The sequence below is a fragment of the Rhinoraja longicauda genome, chromosome 7 (genome assembly GCF_053455715.1).
Source record: "Rhinoraja longicauda isolate Sanriku21f chromosome 7, sRhiLon1.1, whole genome shotgun sequence".
In the NCBI taxonomy this organism is placed as follows: domain Eukaryota; kingdom Metazoa; phylum Chordata; class Chondrichthyes; order Rajiformes; family Arhynchobatidae; genus Rhinoraja; species Rhinoraja longicauda.
In genome coordinates this window covers 43,213,757-43,231,730 of record NC_135959.1, presented here as the reverse complement: position 1 = coordinate 43,231,730, position 17,974 = coordinate 43,213,757, and the positions used below count along the sequence as shown (strand labels likewise).

At 38.8% G+C, this 17,974-nt stretch overlaps 1 protein-coding gene across 1 annotated transcript in view; it reads right to left on the bottom strand.

The window, feature by feature from the left end:
• Nucleotides 1-1,099: 1,099 nt before the first annotated feature.
• The window catches only part of LOC144595524 (receptor-type tyrosine-protein kinase FLT3-like), a 51,161-nt gene continuing 34,286 nt past the window's right edge, over nucleotides 1,100-17,974 (bottom strand). The window contains exons 13-25 of the mRNA XM_078403045.1: nucleotides 17,241-17,425; nucleotides 16,758-16,855; nucleotides 15,907-16,039; nucleotides 15,533-15,637; nucleotides 14,420-14,530; nucleotides 14,182-14,335; nucleotides 11,409-11,545; nucleotides 9,152-9,270; nucleotides 8,948-9,070; nucleotides 6,539-6,650; nucleotides 6,352-6,451; nucleotides 4,848-4,953; nucleotides 1,100-3,623 (exon numbers count right to left, since the gene is read on the bottom strand). Coding sequence (XP_078259171.1) covers nucleotides 3,567-3,623; nucleotides 4,848-4,953; nucleotides 6,352-6,451; nucleotides 6,539-6,650; nucleotides 8,948-9,070; nucleotides 9,152-9,270; nucleotides 11,409-11,545; nucleotides 14,182-14,335; nucleotides 14,420-14,530; nucleotides 15,533-15,637; nucleotides 15,907-16,039; nucleotides 16,758-16,855; nucleotides 17,241-17,425 — 1,540 coding nt within the window. The 3' untranslated portion in view covers nucleotides 1,100-3,566. The remainder of the gene's footprint in view (nucleotides 3,624-4,847; nucleotides 4,954-6,351; nucleotides 6,452-6,538; nucleotides 6,651-8,947; nucleotides 9,071-9,151; nucleotides 9,271-11,408; nucleotides 11,546-14,181; nucleotides 14,336-14,419; nucleotides 14,531-15,532; nucleotides 15,638-15,906; nucleotides 16,040-16,757; nucleotides 16,856-17,240; nucleotides 17,426-17,974) is intronic.

Sequence of the window (17,974 nt, the reverse complement as noted above, 5' to 3'; positions counted from 1 at the left end):
TGCTAATGCAAGTTTAGAAGAGAAGACACAAAGTGCTGGAGTAACTCAACAAGTCAGGCAGCATCCCTGGAGGACATGGTTAGGTGATGTTTCGGGTTGGGATCCTTCTTCCGACGGATTGTGGTGGGGTGGGGGGAGAAGGCTGGAAAGAGGAGGGGCAGGACAAAGCATGGCAGGAAATAGGTTGATACAGGCAAGGAGGGTTTTTTGATGGGCTGATGGTAGGACAAAGGCCTGAGGTGAAAGGAAAGGAAATGTGAGTAAAGGATTGAAGAGCTGTGAATTATGAAGCTAGAGGAAGGAATGTAGGTGGAGGGGGAGGAGAGAAATAGGTGTGGGCACAGGGAAGGTTGAGTGGGGGAGGGTGGACTTATGTTGTTACCTGACACTGGAGAATTCGACACTCATACCATTGGGTTGCTAGCTACCCAAGTGGAATATGAGGTGTTGTTTCTCCAGTTTGTGTGTGGCCTCACTCTGTCCATGGAGGAGGCCCAGGGCAGAAAAGTCAGTATTGGAATGGGACAAGGAGTTAAAATGGTTACCAACCATACAATTTTTAAAATTGCTGCCAAAACTGTGCTGATGGAAATAACAGTGTAAAAGAAAGGTGTATTTAAAGATTTAAAAAAATCATTAAAGGAGTCATTTGTTTGGAGACTGCAAAAAAAAACCATATGCATTAACATGGCATATTAAATTCAACATCAGATTTTATTCAAATATAATATGAGAAGTGGTCTAATAAAAATACAGCTTCTGGTAGTCATTAGTATAAATATAACAATGAACAGGAAGATGGAAATGAAGTCATGAAAAACTATTCTCAAGATATAACAGCAGTACATCACGTTATAGCTTCTAGTTATCCTTGCAGTAATGATAAGTAAGTATGCTTTTTACATGTTCAAGTGCAGAGCAAGCTGAATAATACTGGTTTGAATAATTATTTCAAATTACACAAATAGCAATTACAGCAAAATGCATTATATTAGTATGGCATACTTCAGCTGTGATGCAAATCAGCGTTATCCCAATATCTTTCCTTTAATGCCCATGCAGTACCCACCACCCTTCCCCCTCCCCCCTCCCATCACCTGTTTCCTTCCTCTTTCTGCATAAGATAATCTGGCTCACACACTGAACTCTAGCTCAGAATACCACAGAACATGCCATGTACCAAATATAATGGTGCATTAACTCAAAATGAGGAAGTTAGTAGTAAGGTAAACTAGCAGCAATTTTTAAATACAAATGACACTGAAGCTAAAGTGCTAGTGGAGAGATATTGTAAACAACTATACAAATGCCAAGGCATAATTATGGGAAAGGAAAAAATAAATTAAAGTAAAATAGCAAGCAGGTAGGATTCATATCTATCAAAATGAATGATCATTTCCAACTGAGTCGTTTTTGAGTTTTATTAATGTTAGCAGACCAAACGCAAGTCAGTTATCACCCATGCAAAATTATCATGTTCCTCATTTATGGATTCTGATGCCAAATACAAATCTGGGATCAAAATCATGTAGTCTTTTCGCTGACTGGTTAGCACACAACAAAAGCTTTTCACTGTACCTCGGTACACATGACAATAAACTAAACGAATTTTTTTTTGTTCCTTTCAAAATCACAGTAATGTTTCAAGAGAGAGTTAGATTTAACTCTTAGGGCTAAAGAAATCAAGGGATATGGGGAAAAAGCCGGAACGGGGTACTGATTTTAGATGATCAGCCATGATCATATTGAATGGCGGTGCTGGCTCAAAGGGCCGAATGGCCTACTCCTGCACCTATTTTCCTATGTTTCTAAATCAGTGAATCGCTAAAGATAAGCTCCACTAGTGATTCAAATGATCCAAAGTTGTTTTTCTTTAGATCGACATCATGTTCATCACATGAATGGTGTCATTGTGTTAGCCGATCGGTACATCGGACACCGAGGAACCGATGTCCTCGGCTCAAACATCTCCAGCCTTGGCTACAGCTGTTTTGTGTTATTGTCTAAAATCTATAATGAAGCCGGCCTAGCGACTGCTGCTGATGCACACTACAGACATCCTCAAACGCTCAAGTGCTTCCAGAAAACATAGCTGTCATCGTTAGCAGAGCAATATAAATACAATTTTAACCTATTCTAACATACCAAAGCTGAAGTTAAAAAAAAGAATGTTAATCTTGATCCAGGATATCCTCCTGGAGTATTGCTGCAATGCTCTCTCTGGTCAACAGTATAACCTGATTGGACATGCTTTATTTTGTTCAGTTATAAAAAAGTTTAGGGGCACCATGTTCAGTCACCACGAACAATGCAAAAACTTGGAGACATAATTTGAAAGCAATCAATAAAATTCCACCAGGTATTTAAATTTAGTTACTGAAATAAATCTGGAATAAAGACTTGTTATGGTGATCAAGAAACCATAGGATTGTCATAAATGTTTCAATCAACTAAAACACCAAAGAATGTAAATCTACTATTGCTTGCTGTGCTGGCCTAGATGTTACTTTAGATTTACATCAATTTGTATGGCTTTCAACTTATCTCTGCATTAGTCTGTCATACCCCACTCTTGTAAGGCCTTTAACGATAGGAACTGGATGATAGCCTTTCTCAACAAAACCATTGTTGTAAATCATAGAGTAAAGAATACCCTATATAATAGAGCAAAGTTGTCATCAGCCTGGCGATAACATATGGACACAAGATTTGTTTACCTACATCTATCCAACAGAACATGCAGATTATTTTTTAACATGCATTTTATTCAATTCATTTAACATCTGGGGAAAGGAAACAAAAAGTCATTCTCTGTGCCCTGCTAGAGCTCCTATTTTTACAAATCCTTCATAACTTTGACTCTTGCTATTTCCGTAACTTCCTCTAGCCTAGTAATATTTCAGGAACTCTGCATTCCTATGGTGTGTCCTCTTCTACACAGCCCATTCCACTCAGCCCTTCAATGATACTAGGACTTCAGTCATCGGCATTCCCAGAGACTTACCAATTTTTGGACCTGAAATGTTAACACTGTCTCTTTTCCCGCAGATTAAGTCTGACCTCCATTCTGTTTTTATATCCACACTATAAACCCTGAATTCCCTTATTCATTCTCTCTGCCTTTTCACTCTTAGCTTATGTTGTCTCTTTCCTGCCTAGAAAGATGCTCTTCAAAACCTCTTCACCTCAGCATTTCAAGAGACTATCTCCCAGTTTTTCATTATAAATTCTGTGAATCTTCATCATTTAATTTCAACAGTTATTAAATCTGCCGGTTTGTAATACAAAAGAGAAACATATAAATTTGTGACAGCTCAAAATTCCAGAACAATTTAACGACAACACAGGAAAACCCAAATAGCTGGAAGCATTATAGCGTTCTATATGTTAGCAGCTTTGAAATTGATTGATTAGTTTAAAGTAAAACTAACATGTTCGGAGTACTGTAAAGCTACACGTGTCATTTTGGTCAGATACAACTGTGAAATTACATTTTGATTTCTTCATCCATTGGATCATTTTCATTCAGTGATGTTGCAGACTGGATCGAGACTCTCCTCCTAGAATTAATGACTGTTTTTATAGTCTAGATTGCATTTGGACTCCACATTGTTGTGGTAAACCTGAACATAAATAAACCAAAACAATAAGTTAGCATAAAATTATAGTCAATGGAATCTATTATGTATTATAGTTGATAATAAGTGTGTGAGATGATAATATTTCCACAATGTGGCTAAAAAAATGGCTTGTAAGAAAACTATTAAAGGTAGAATAGATAATACTAAGATGAACAGAATAACTTAGCTAATAACTCACTAACCAAATGCATAATATAATAATAAGATGCAAAGTGCTGGAGTAACTCAGCGGTTTAGGGAGCAAAACTGTAGGACATGAATAGGTGAGGTTTTGGGTCAGGACTTATTAGTCTGAAGAAGGGTCACAACTGGAAATGTTGCCTATCTATGTCTTCCAGAGATGCTGCCTAACCTGTTAAAACAGGACTTAGTTTAGCTTTGTTTAGTTTAGAGATACAGCGTGGAAACAGGCCCACCGAGTCCACGCTGACCAGTGATCACCCATACACTGGTTCTATCCGACACACTAGGGATAATTTACAGAAGCCAAATAACCTACAAATGTGGACGCCTTTGGAATGTGGGAGGAAACCAAAGCACCCGGAGAAAACCCACATGGTCACAGGGAGAACGTACAAACTACATACAGATAACACACATAGTTAGGATTGAACCCAGGTCTCTGGCGCTGAGAGGGAGCAACTACCACTATACCACTGTGCCACCCTGTCCTTGCTGTCCAATCTGGAAGAGCAGGCACATTGCACTAGGGTCCTGGGCAAATTTATTTCTCAGCCATCATTATCAACCTTAAATCAACAGGCCACTTATCACTTACCTGTGCACAAGACCTTACCATGGACAAACAGGTTACATGTTTGCCTGGACAACAGCAATGACTAATTAACTTATTTGTTACTAACTAGTAAAATAGCCAGTGATGTTCAGGTGCCAAACAGATAGATTATTTTGCATGAATACAAACCTCTTCTTATCAAGTCCAATAAATATGGTAAGGGCTGCCCCAATTAGAGAGTGGTCCTTAACTATCATCTAGCTCATTGGAGCCCCTCGGACTACCTTTGATTGGACGTCACTGGACTTATCTTGCACTAAATATTATTTCCTTTATCCTGTATCTGTGCGCTGTGGACAGCTTGAATGAAATTGTGTATAGTCTTTCCACTGACTGGATAGCATGCAACAAAAGTTATTCCTAGATACACGTGACAATAAACTAAACTAAATCATTTCATGTTCACTTACAGCCACTTCGGCATCTGCAAGCTGCTTTTCAAAAATACAAACTAAGTCTGAAAATGCGAGTCTTTTTCCTGGATCAAGAGCCCAGCAGTTTAGTATCACATTGTAGCTGTGGAAACATGGAAAAGTAAGTTAGGAAATGGGGAACAAAGAAATACATTGGATCAAAATAAATGAACTGCTTCAATCCCATAATGTTTGCTTAAAATTAATGTGCTTGCTGCTTTGCCCCTTATGAGTGGCTAAGAATGACTGAAATGATGGTCTAGGTAGGATCCAAAGTGCCATTGCTGTACACTGATGAGCCAAAACATTATGACCACCTGCATAATAAGCAGTTAGTCTTCCGTGTGCCGCCAAAACAGCACCGACCCACCGAGGCATGGACTCTACAAGACCCCTGAAGGTGTCCTGTGGTATCTGGCACCAAAACATTAGCAGCAGATCCTTCAAGTCCTGTAAATTGCGAGGTGCAGCCGGCCTGGGTCTGACTTGTCGATCCAACACATCCCACAGATGCTCAATCGGATTGAGATCTGGAGAATTTGGAGGCCAGGGCAACACCGTGTACACTTCATCATGTTCCTCAAACCATTCCCGAACAATGTGTGCAGTGTGGCAGGGTGCATTATCCTGCTGAAAGAGGCCACTGCCATCAGGGAATACCATTGCCATGAAGGGGTGTACCTGGTCTGCAACGATGTTTATGTAGGTGACACGTGTCAAATTGACGTCCACATGAATGGCCAGACCTAGGGTTTCCCAGCAGAACATTGTCCAGAGCATCACACTCCCTCCACCGGCTTTTCGGCTTCCCACAGTGCATACTGGTGCCATCACTTCCCCAGGTAAACGGCGCACACGTACACGGCCATCCACGCGATCTAAACGAAAACGGGTCTCATCGGACCAGGCGACCTTCTTCCACTGATCCAAGGTCCAGTTCCAATGCACCCGTGCCCAATGTAGGCGTTTTTGACGGTGGACAGTGGTTATCATGGGCACTCTGAAGGTCTCGACCCGCAACGTCACCCATTCTTTCTCTCCCGAGATGCTGCCTGACCCGCTGAGTTACTCCAGCATTTTGTGTCTACCTTCGATTTAAAACAGCATCTGCAGTTTTTTTCCTACAGATAATCAATGTTATTCACTTCAACTGTCAGTGGTCATAATGTTTTGGCTCATTGGTGTATATTGCAATACAGTAGTTATTTACTGGTTTCTTTCATCCAAAAGGCATTTCACATTCTTCAAGGATGGTTTCACATTAGAACTTCACTGTCAATTTTACCTGTGGACTCTTGCACCCAAAGGAGAAAGTGAATTTAATCAACTGGTGAGAGGTAAAGGATTTAATAGAAACCCTCCAGATTCGCCCGCCCCCCTTCTATCTTTCAATCTGAAGAAGGATTCCGACCCAAAACATCGCCTATTCCTTTTCTCGAGAGATGCTGCCTGACCCGCTGAGTTACTCCAGCATTTTGTGCTAATCTTGAGAAAAACTTACATTGCTTCTGTTGCGTAAAATGGTTGATCCATCTTAAATCCACTCTTAATTAACTTGTAAAAGTTTGTATCTACTTGGATTCCAGGATATGGATTGACACCTGAAGGCAGTCAAGATGTGATATTAAGCAATACAACTAAACAGAAATCATGGGATAACATTTGGACAAAAAAGAATCCATCATTACCAAGTGAGAATATTTCCCATAATAAGATTCCGTATGACCAGACATCACTATAAATTGTGTAACTGCCTTCAAACAAGCTTTCAGGAGCCATCCACTTGACAGGTAATCGTGCCTACATTTAATAGGGAAACAAAATAGAATAATTAAAGATCTAAAGATTAAAGATTTAAAGTGAGAGAGGAAAGATTTAATAGAAGCCTGAGGGACAACTTTCTCACTCAGAGGGTGTTGGGAATATCGAATGAGCTGCCAGAGGAGGTAGTTGAGGCAGGTACAATAACAACATTTAAAAGACATTTGGGTAGATACATGGGTAGGAAAGGTTTAGAGGGATCCGAGCCAAATGCAGGCAAATGGGACAGGCAAAGATGGGGCATCTTGGTTGGCATGGATGAGGTGGGTGAAAGGCCTGTTTCTGTGCTGTGACTATGTGAGATGCGGCAACAAACCACCTTAATAACTCTTTCTCAGTATAATGAGAGGCTCAATAATGAGATTCTTCTGCAGAGCACTTAAATGATTTCTTAACTAAAAGTATAAAATACTGCAGTGATTCAGTAGGTCAGACAGCCTCTGTGGAGAAAGGAACACAAATGAATGTTCCAGTTTGAAGACTGGCATAGTGAGAAAATAAACATATTTTCAATTGGAGTATCAATGGTAGAATGCATACCAAGGGTGTCCAGGTGGCATAATTGCTTTTGGTGCTAAATAGAAGACATTTAATGTTTTTAAATTATAGCTCATCTTTGTGGAGGAAAGAAAGTAGAGGGAGATGAATGATGGTAGAAACACGGGGGAGAGAATAAACCTGTAGGAACTAAGGTGCAGAACATGGCATTAAAAGAGAACATTGGAATTATTCAAGAGATCAGGTGACATCTTTGGAATGAGGAAAACAAAATGAAGGTGCGTGATTTTACATCAGAACTGGCCAATCATACAGAATCCTAAGTGAACTCACCCGTGGAATAGGTGTCTAGTCTCCTTACCAAATGTACTTTAGTTTAATTTGGTTTAGGGATACAGCGCGGCAACAGGCCCTTTGGCCCACCGAGTCCACGCTGACCAGCACACTAACACTACCCGACACACTAGGGACAATTTACAATTTTACCAAGTAAATTAATGTCTTTGGAGTGTGGGAGGAAACCGGAGCACCTGGAGAAAATCCATGCAGGTCACGGGGAGAACGTACAAACTCCATACAGACGGCACCCATAGTCAGGATTGAACCCAATTCTCTGGCACTGTAAGGCAGCAACTCTACCGCTGCACCACCGTGCCACCCCAATTTGGTACTTTCCTTGGAGGGAGGGCAATGAAGGATCACTAGGCTGATTCTTGAGATGAGGGGTTTGCTCTATGATGAAAAAATGGCAGCAGATTGCGCCTAGAATTGTGGAAAATGTGGAAAGAAGTGATGCTTGAGATAGAGACACAAGGAACTGCAGATGTTGAAATCTTGTGAAGAGCAGAAAGTGTTGGAGTAACTCAACGGGTCGGACCGCACCTCTGGAGAACATGGATAGGTGACATTTTGGATCCGGACCCCTTCTTCAGACTTGAGATGATGCTTTGATATAGTTTAGCAAATGACAAACAATTAATTTAATTCTTTGAAACTTACCAGAATTAATAATCACATCAGCACCATTAATTGCTGAGGTCTTTCACTGAAATTGATGGATAGCGTATGAATTTCGAGAATTTTCTGTACTTACCAGATATCCAAAATTTGCTTGACTTCTTTAAAATTATGACCAAATAAATATTTCCCCAGAAGTATTCATTAATTTTGTCTGAGAAAAGCTAAGCAAGGCAAAAAAGCTTAGCTTATGCCAGGTTCACTGCCACAGAAGGTAGTGGAGGCCAATTCACTGGATGTTTTCAAGAGAGAGTTAGATATAGCTCTTAAGGCTAATGGAATCAAGGGATATGGGGAAAAAGCAGGAATGAGGTACTGATTTTGGATGATCAGCCATGATCATATTGAATGGCGGTGCTGCCTCGAAGGACCGAATGGTCTACTCCTGCACCTATTTTCTGTGTCTATCTTTCTATGAGTTCGTTAATCTTATCAACAGCAGGCAGCAGCAATGATTGGCATTTAATGTTGGTTACAGGACGTTTCCTCCTGATTGTTACCTAGCAAATGCCGCCAGAAGAATTCTTTGTGAGAATATTTCTAAATTTTTCCACTTGTTCAAAAAAGCCCTGCAGATTAGAACTCCATTTAACCATTCCTGGTCTTCTTTTGGGTGAAGGCGAAAAAATAGAATGAATTACAAGGTATGTACAACAGGTAGATGACTCTTGTCTGATGTACACTGGTGTCAAATACTGAAATTAATTCCAAAGTGCAGATATCAGATTGGACAAGGGAACAAAAAAAGAACATAGACTTACATTGCCTCTCATGACGTAGTTGGAATCTTGCATGATGTCCCTTGCTAATCCAAAGTCGCATATCTTTGCAACTTTCCCATGTGTCACTAACACATTCCTGGCTGCCAGGTCCCTGTGAATGCACTAACATAGAGCCAGTGATTAACTTACTGTGGCAATACAGACTTTAAATACGTGACACAAAGATTGCTTAAGTAAGCTTACACTTCTTGATGTGAGGAAATCCATTCCTTTGGCAACTTGGTATGAAAAGCTGAGAAGATCTTCAAATGTAACAACGTGTAGATCATCTTCTTCATATTTACTGGCATTCTGATAGTCAGCTAATAAATTAAAAGTCCCAAAAATGTATTTAAGGTTTAGTCGTGAGTAACTGCGATATTTATACAAAATACTGGAGTATTTACACAAAACTGCATTTGCTCTTTGTTGGAAAACTCATATCAAGTTTGTTGTTTGCTATAGACATGTGCATTAACCATTTGTCTTGTAGAAATCAAAATTATAGCATAAGGTAACTTGAGATAACAGACTTTTTCTCTTTTATTTGGACTCGGTTTGGTTGAGTACAATTGCTTTTATATTCTCTGAGGAATATGGGCCAAATACAGGCAGGTGGGACTAGTGTAGATGGGGCATGTTAGTCAGCGTGGGCAAGTTGGGCCGAAGGGACTGTTCCCGCATTGTGTGATTCGATGACTCTATATTTGCACAATTAATATAAATTAATTCCACAAAAGGACTTGGGATTTCCGGTCAAGATTTTGTTTCACATTGAAATTTATTATCATGTAAGAATAAAGTCACAAGAGCCACAACATATGATTCTAATAACTTTAAGGCTGTAACAATGATCAATGGAAAATTGCTTACCAATAGCAACTTCTTCATTATTTACTAGCTTTATTAATATTTCAAACGATTAAAAGTAAATCTTAAAGCATTAAAAAAGTGAATGGAAGTTATTTCTGAGTGTTAAAAAAAATTTCAATTTTCAATTAGAACACAGAACAGTAGACAATAGACAATACACGCAGGAGTAGGCCATTTGGCCCTTCGAGCCAGCATCACCATTCAATGTGATCATGGCTGATCATTCTTAATCAGTACCCCGTTCCTGCCTTCTCCCCATACCCCCTGACTCCGCTATCCTTAAGAGCTCTATCTAGCTCTCTCTTGAATGCATTCAGAGAATTGGCCTCCACTGCCTTCTGAGGCAGAGAATTCCACAGATTTACAACTCTCTGACTGAAAATATTTTTCCTCATCTCCGTTCTAAATGGCCTACCCCTTATTCTTAAACTGTGGCCCCTGGTTCTGGACTCCCCCAACATTGGGAACATGTTTCCTGCCGCTAACGTGTCCAACCCCTTAATAATCTTATATGTTTCAATAAGATCCTCTCTCATCCTTCTAAATTCCAGTATATACAAGCCTAGTCGCTCCAGTCTTTCAACATATGACAGTCCCGCCATTCCGGGAATTAACCTAGAAAACCTACGCTGCACGCCCTCAATAGCAAGAATATCCTTCCTCAAATTTGGAGACCAAAACTGCACACAGTACTCCAGGTGCGGTCTCACTAGGGCCCTGTACAACTGCAGAAGGAATGGGGCCCTTTAGCCCATGTTGTGCCGAACTTGATACCGTTAAACTGATCTCATCTGCCTGCACACGATCCATATCCCTCCATTCCCTGTCCTTCTATGTGCCTATCTAAAAGTCTCTTAAACGTGACTATTATATCTGCCCCCACCACCTCAGATGGCAGGGTGTTCCAGGCCCCCACCACTCTCTGTGTGAAAGGAAACTTGCCCCACACCTTAATTCTATGACAAGGTTTTCCATACTCATGAAACATGATGCATGTGTTATTGCTTTGCATTAGATATCCTGAGTATCATTCACCACACTTCTATAGTGCTTGCTTTAGGTGTTACTACATTCTTCAATGGATCATCTGTGGAAAATACCTGTCAGAATGTGATTTATTCCTTGGTTGAATATCTTTACTGAACTGCAGTGTAACATGTTGTTTATGTTCACACAGAGGGTGGTGGGTATATGGAACGAGCTGCCATAGGAGGTAGTCGAGATGGTATTATAACAACAGTAAAAGTCATTTGGACAGATGGATAGGAAAAGTTTAGAGGGATATGGGCCAAAGGCGGGCAGGTGAGACTAGTGTAGATAGGGCATCTTGGTTGGTATGGACAAGTTGGGCTGAAGGGCCTGTTTCTGTGCTTATATGACTCTATGTTATGGATTTCAAGCAATTGAGAACTTATGCCTTTTATAAGATAAAGAGAACTGATTGTAACAATGTTCTTATTCTATCTGCTCAAAATATAAAAAATTGATACACATCTGCTAATCACACATTTTAGTTCTCTATATTTTACACACAGTACCAAAGAATCGGCTGTTCACAAATTGTGCTTGTTTATAGGAAACTGCTTACCCATATTGATTGGGCTCGTTAGGTTATTCTCGCTGAACAATAAATCACAGTCGCTGGTATGTGACAATGTATCTGTACCAATCTTTCTGTTCATTGGTATATACGATTCATTTTGCAGTAAATTTCTACCATTGTATCTAATCAAAATATGAAATAAAGATATTACGGTAACACATACAATTCCCAGTTTAAAGCATTTTCTTGGAAAACAAATATCGATAAGTAAAGTAAAACACTCATTACTTCTAGTGGTTGATTTATAAGTAAACAGCAAATCTGAAAATATGAATGATCTTGAACAAGTTTCCACTCTTATTGATTAGCTAAAGCAAGAACAAGATACAAAGAACTGCAGGTGCTATTTTACAAAAAAAGACACAAACTGTTGCAGTAACTCAGCGGATAAGGCAGCATCTCTAGAGTACATGAATAGGTGGCATTTGAGGTCGGAAATTTTCTTCTGAATAAGGGTCCTGACCTGAAACGTCGCCAATCCATGTTCTCTGGTAATTCTGCCTGACCCGCTATGTTACTTCAGCACCTTGTGTCTTTTATTTAAGCAAGAAAACTTCCTTTATCATGTACCTGTACACTGTGGATGGCTTGATTGTAATCATATATTGTCATTCTGCTGACTGGTTGGCACGCAACAAAAGCTTTTCACTATACCTCGGTCACCCAACAAGAAACTAAACTCAAACTCAAAGTTGGGTTATCGAGATAAGGAAGTTACTAAATGTTAATCCTGAAATGTGCCGTGTTTGCTGGTCTCCAGCAACTGTAACACCATACTTGGCCGCTGTGGCCCATGACAGAAAGGAGAAAACACTCATGCTTTTTAGATCTATTCATGAAGTATTGCTAGGGTGCATGAGGGGAAACACCCATAAAGAAGTGATCTTTGGTGATTACTTATAATGCGAGTGTTGAATATTCTGTTAACATTGATCAAGGTGCAACAGGATTAGAGGGGGAAAAGAAAAAATGTGTGTTCCTGTAATGCTGCTTTATAATACGCATCATGCTGCTTAACAGCACCTTGTCTCTCTTGTGTAACCACATGGTCTTTCAGAAACACCAGCCATTAGTGAGAAGTTGCAGTCAATTTCTCACAGCTGCTAGCATTTAGCCATGTAATTGTGACCTCAACAGGCAATGTAGTTCAGAGATACAGCATGGAAACATGCCCTTCGGCCCACCGAGTCTGGGCCAACCAGCGATCCCCGCACATTAACACTATCCTACACACACCAGGGACAATTTACACATGCACCAAGCCAATTAACCTACATACCGGTACGCCTTTGGAGTGTGGGAGGAAACTGAAGATCTTGGAGAAAAACGACGTGGTCACAAGGACTTGCATGTCTTTGGCAAGTAGAAAGAAATGGGACTGTACTGCTGCATTGCAGCCAAATGCCTATTTGCACACAGTATATCTGCACAAATAAGGATGTCAAGTCAAGTCAAGTTTATTTGTCACATACATATACAAGATGTGCAGTGAAATGAAAGTGTTAGCGGACTGTGCTAAACTACAAAACAGAATAGAAAAAAAAAATTCTGGTGTGTTAGTACTTAAAATAAATTAAAAAAGAATATACAAGTTAAAAAAACGCATAATCTCCGTGGACTGGACTCGGTCGGCCGCTAGTTCATTTCTCTTAGAGTATTTGTTGAAGGATAATTATAGGCACTATCCACTACCACAATAAAAAAAAGGGTCATTTGCACATGAACCAGCAGACTGGGTCATGATCTATCTCAAACACACATCACCTCTGACATTCACCATTCTCCATGCCTCAAATATTATGGATATTTTGAAGTATAAATTGATCCTATAATTAACCGCAGGAAACACATTTTTGTGAACTACGGTAATACTTAAAGCCAACAGAACAGACCAGATTTGAAAAAAAATATTCATCAGTTTTAAATGTTACGAGTCCGGTTGCATTTCAAGTCATGTTGTGTTTATAGTCAAATGCACAAATATTGTGAGGTACAGGTATAATGAAAATCACCAGCACATAGACACAGACAGCACACATTTTAAAAAAATTATATATTGAACTAAACCAGAAATATTTTTAAAATATGCAATGATATTGCCATTAATTTTGCCATTCAGGGCAATTTAACAGATTGCAGTAAAGGGCCTGTCCCACTTAGGCGATTTTAAGGCGACTGCCGGCGACTAGGCTGTTGCCGAACCCTTGCCGGGGTGTTGCGGGCATGATCGTGAGGAGTCTTCAATGAATCGTAGCGGATCTCGGCGCATCAAGGAAAAATTTTCCAGATATAAATTTCTCGGCGACAGCTGGCTTGTCACCTGGTATCGTAGCTTATTGCGGGCGCTGTCGCAAGCTGTCCCCAGGTTTGCTAGGTTGTCGCAGATGCATTTAGAAGCACGTAATATTAAATTAAGAAAAGGCATTTGAAGATACCCGAAGATAGTTTTGTTTAACCAATTTATTTACCATCAGGACATTTGACAGGTAGATTGGAGGCGACAGTTTGACGGTCAGGTAAGCGTGGGAATTTCGTGATGTTTCCGAAGACGGTGTAATCTCTTAGCCAGGTGCTAGTTTCACAAAAAAAGTAACTTGTATAGACCTGACTCGGCATTTTCGTGGTCATTGTCGTAGGGTAAAAGAAAATTTTGGCGATCTGCTATGACTTTGACAGTCGCCTTAAAAATCGTATAACTGGGACAGGCCCTTAAGTAACAATTTTGACCAGATAATTCCAGTAGAAAAATCCATGTTACCGTAATTGTGGGTCATTGTGAAGGTTGTGATAGAAGCTGAAGTTGTTGTGTGCAAAGACATCTGTTAATGTCCTATGGAACTTCTCCCGGTTATTTTTTAAGTAATTAAGAAGGTCTCCATAGCAACAGTATTCAAAGATTAAATAAACTGGACCTAAAACAGCACAAATTAAAGCATTCATAAATAGCATGATTTGAATATAAAGAAGGCATAAATACTTTGAGTGCAGTTACTTACCCAAGTTTGTGCAAGCTCCTAAAAGATTCACAACATTTTCATGGCTCCCCATGTGAATCATCATTTTCAATTCAGACATCAAGGCATCTTTTTCAGGGCGTTCATATTTTTCTTTTAAGTGGAGAATGAAAATATATTATTTTAATTTTCTTATTTTAATTTAAATCATAGTGTGCATGTGTTCTAAGCCATTATTTTACATGCTTCAATGATATTCATGGACCTTCCTTGAAAAATTGGTACATTTTCATAAAGTTCATGGCAATCCCTGATGTTTGATTGTTGAAAATAGGGAGAGAGAACATTGGGAAAGGCAGAGAACCTCAAGCAAACCTTAAAATCATGAAAGGAATAGTTTGGGTAGACTGAGTCTCTTGCCCAGAGCAGAGGAATTGAAAACCAGAGGATATAGGTTTAAGGTGAGGGGGGGGAAGATTCAATAGGAATCTGAGGGGTAAATTTTCACAAAAAGGGTGGTGGGTGTATGGAACGAACTGCCAGAGTAGGTAGATGAGCTAGGGACTATTGCAACGTTTAAGAATCAATTAGACAGGTATATGGATGGGACAGGTACAGAGGGATATGGGTCAAACACAGGCAGGTGGGACTATGAATAAAATAAATAGTATTCCAAATACAAGATAATAAAACAACAGAAACTTTAAAGGAACACAGTCAGTCTGGAGAAGGGTCTCGACCCGCAATGTCACCTATTCCTTTTCTCCAGAGATGCTGTCTGCCCTGCTTACTCCAGCTTTTTGTGTCTGTTGCAGTCAGCAAATTGCTTTTAGCTATAGTTAAGTGTTGTAGCTTTTATTTTTATTTAATAATCCAAAATAACTTTTAATAAATAAATTAATTCATGTGAATAGAAAATTCCCCCAAAAATCTGAAAACTGATATCATGCTTATTTGTGTAGGAAGGAACTGCAGATGCTGGTCTATCCCTCTTCTGGAGAAGGGCCTCAAGCCAAAACATCGCTTATTCTTTGTCTCTAGAGATGCTGCCTGACCCACTGAGTTGCTCCATCTTTTTGTGTCTTCCATTTTTATTTGAATGGTTTCTTGAGCATAAGTATCTTACAAAGAAAGTGTGCCATAAATTGAACAGACCCTTTAACATCTTCACAGCTACTTTGACAGGAATATCGACTTTACTAATTCCGTATGCTGTGGCTTCAACGACTTTTCCAAATGCTCCAGAGCCAAGTACACTCCCTGCGGGATAAAAAAAATTAGCAAAGAACTGGACCAAATCTTATTTACAGTTCATACTGGACAATGATAACAAATAAGGAATAATTATTATGGATATAAAATAGAAATTGAATTTGTAGTTTTGAATGGCAGTTAAGTAAACACAAAAAAAAAACATTTAAAAAAAAATTGCCCTGAAGCTGGGCAGCCAATTTTATTAGTCACTATGCCATCCTTGCCCTTCTCGTGGAAGTATATATTTTGTGGTACATTTTGGAACGGATACTTACCCAGTTCTAGATTTTCTCGAGGAAATTCCCATTTTATATCATAAGCAATTTGACTAAAATCAACATAATGGTATTCATTCTCAGAAGATCCAACCATCTGTATCATTTGGAGTTGACTTTCATAGCCAGGTTGCTTAAATGAAGATAAGGATACCCATTATTCAACGACAAATTTACGTTGGATCATCAGTTATTACTGAAGCAGCTATTCTTACTAAGAAGATGATGATTATAGAACTATAGAAATCTGAACACTGTATTCTAATAGATACAATATTTCTGTTCTAACTCAATTTCCAATTTAGTGAAAGCATATCCCAAAAATAATATTAATCTGTTTTAGTTAGGATAAGAATGGCCTTCAGTTTCTTCTTTTATTGTTCTTATAACAGTATCTAAGGAATTGAACAAGTGAACTCTCACCTAGAATACACTCGTCTCTTGTGTTGTGTCAAGCTCAATCCAGTCAAGTTGACTTTATTGTCATATGCACAAGTACAGTGAGGTACAGGTACAATGAAAAGTTTGTTCACACCAGCATTATAGGGATGTAGACTCAGACAATAAATATAACATAATTTGCACAGTGAAAAGAAAAGCAAGATTTTGGTGCAGCAACACAATTAGAAACAACTCCATGGAAGTTTAAGAGGTGAGAACATACATTTGAGACAAATCTCTCACAACTCTAATTCAACCTGCCAACTGGATATAAACTCTGATCTGAGCAGCCTTTTCAGAATGCATGTGGAACAACTGTAACTTTTTCATTGAACATAATTTTTAAGTTGATCATATTACATACATAAAATATTTAATACATATCCATTATTAATACTATGACCATTTACCTTCTTGTATCTGTAGAATATGAAAGCCATTAAAGCAATTATAACAAGAATAAATATTCCAGCTGTGATGTAGAAGAGAGACTGCAAAAATTTCACATCTGTAAAAAAAAGAGGGGTATTAATTTTATTTTGAATAAATAAATTACAGCTCGATGGGCTGCATAACCTACTTCTTAGCCATACAATTTCAATGATCCCATAAGAACAACAATATGGTGTAGCACCAACATTATTATTCCTTGTACATATTCTTCCATATTCTTTTAGATAGGCACAAGGGAATGCAGGGATGTGGATCGCGTGCACGCACAGGAGGTCTGTTTAACTTGGCATCATGTTTGGACGTTGTGATCTAAAGGGTCTGTACCTGTGAGGTACTGTTCTATGTACATTCTACCAGACTTCTGCATCATAATTAGTTCAAAATGTTGGTACTAACTTTGCTTAAGGAATGATAAAACTTGAATGAATGAAGCCAATTACCTTGCTTTGGAAGAAATCTTTTCTTGCAGATTGATCCTACGATATTCTCTGCACAGCACTTCATTAAAAACCCTCCCACCATGTTCCTAGATTCCAGTACACTCGTTGTAATTTTGGAGCCAAATTCTTTTCCTTCTGACAGCTCAATCCGAATACCTTCAGTAATGGACTCTCCTTCAGTACAACTTAAATATGACAATAAATAGGCCAGGTTAGAAAACCACATCACAGAATACATATGCTCTTAATAGTTTTAATTACACTGACATCAGCTTTACACATCATCCAAGTGCGTTGGACAGAAAGCACTTAATTATTTGATTACTCTTTAAACATTTTTATTTTGTTTACTTCAGTATTGTGTCAAGAATATGAATTTAAATAAATTAACCAAAAATAGAAGAATCATGTTGCATAGGTATCCTTGAGATATATTTACAATATCGCTCTTCTCATTGACTAATATTTTCAAGATATATTTATGATTGCAAAAAAATCAGAACAACTAGATCAAGTTTTTCAGCAGCTTTTTATCATGCACAGGAGTACCAGTATATTTGGTTGAATCCTTCTGGACTTTGGGAAGAACATGGGAATAGAATGTCTCTTTTGCACAAATTCAACTTTCTGTGCAGAAATCTTATTCATGACCACAGTTGTAAAATTTTCAATTGGACTTTACGGGACTTTATCTTGCACAAAATGTTATTCACTTTATCATGTATCTGTCGATT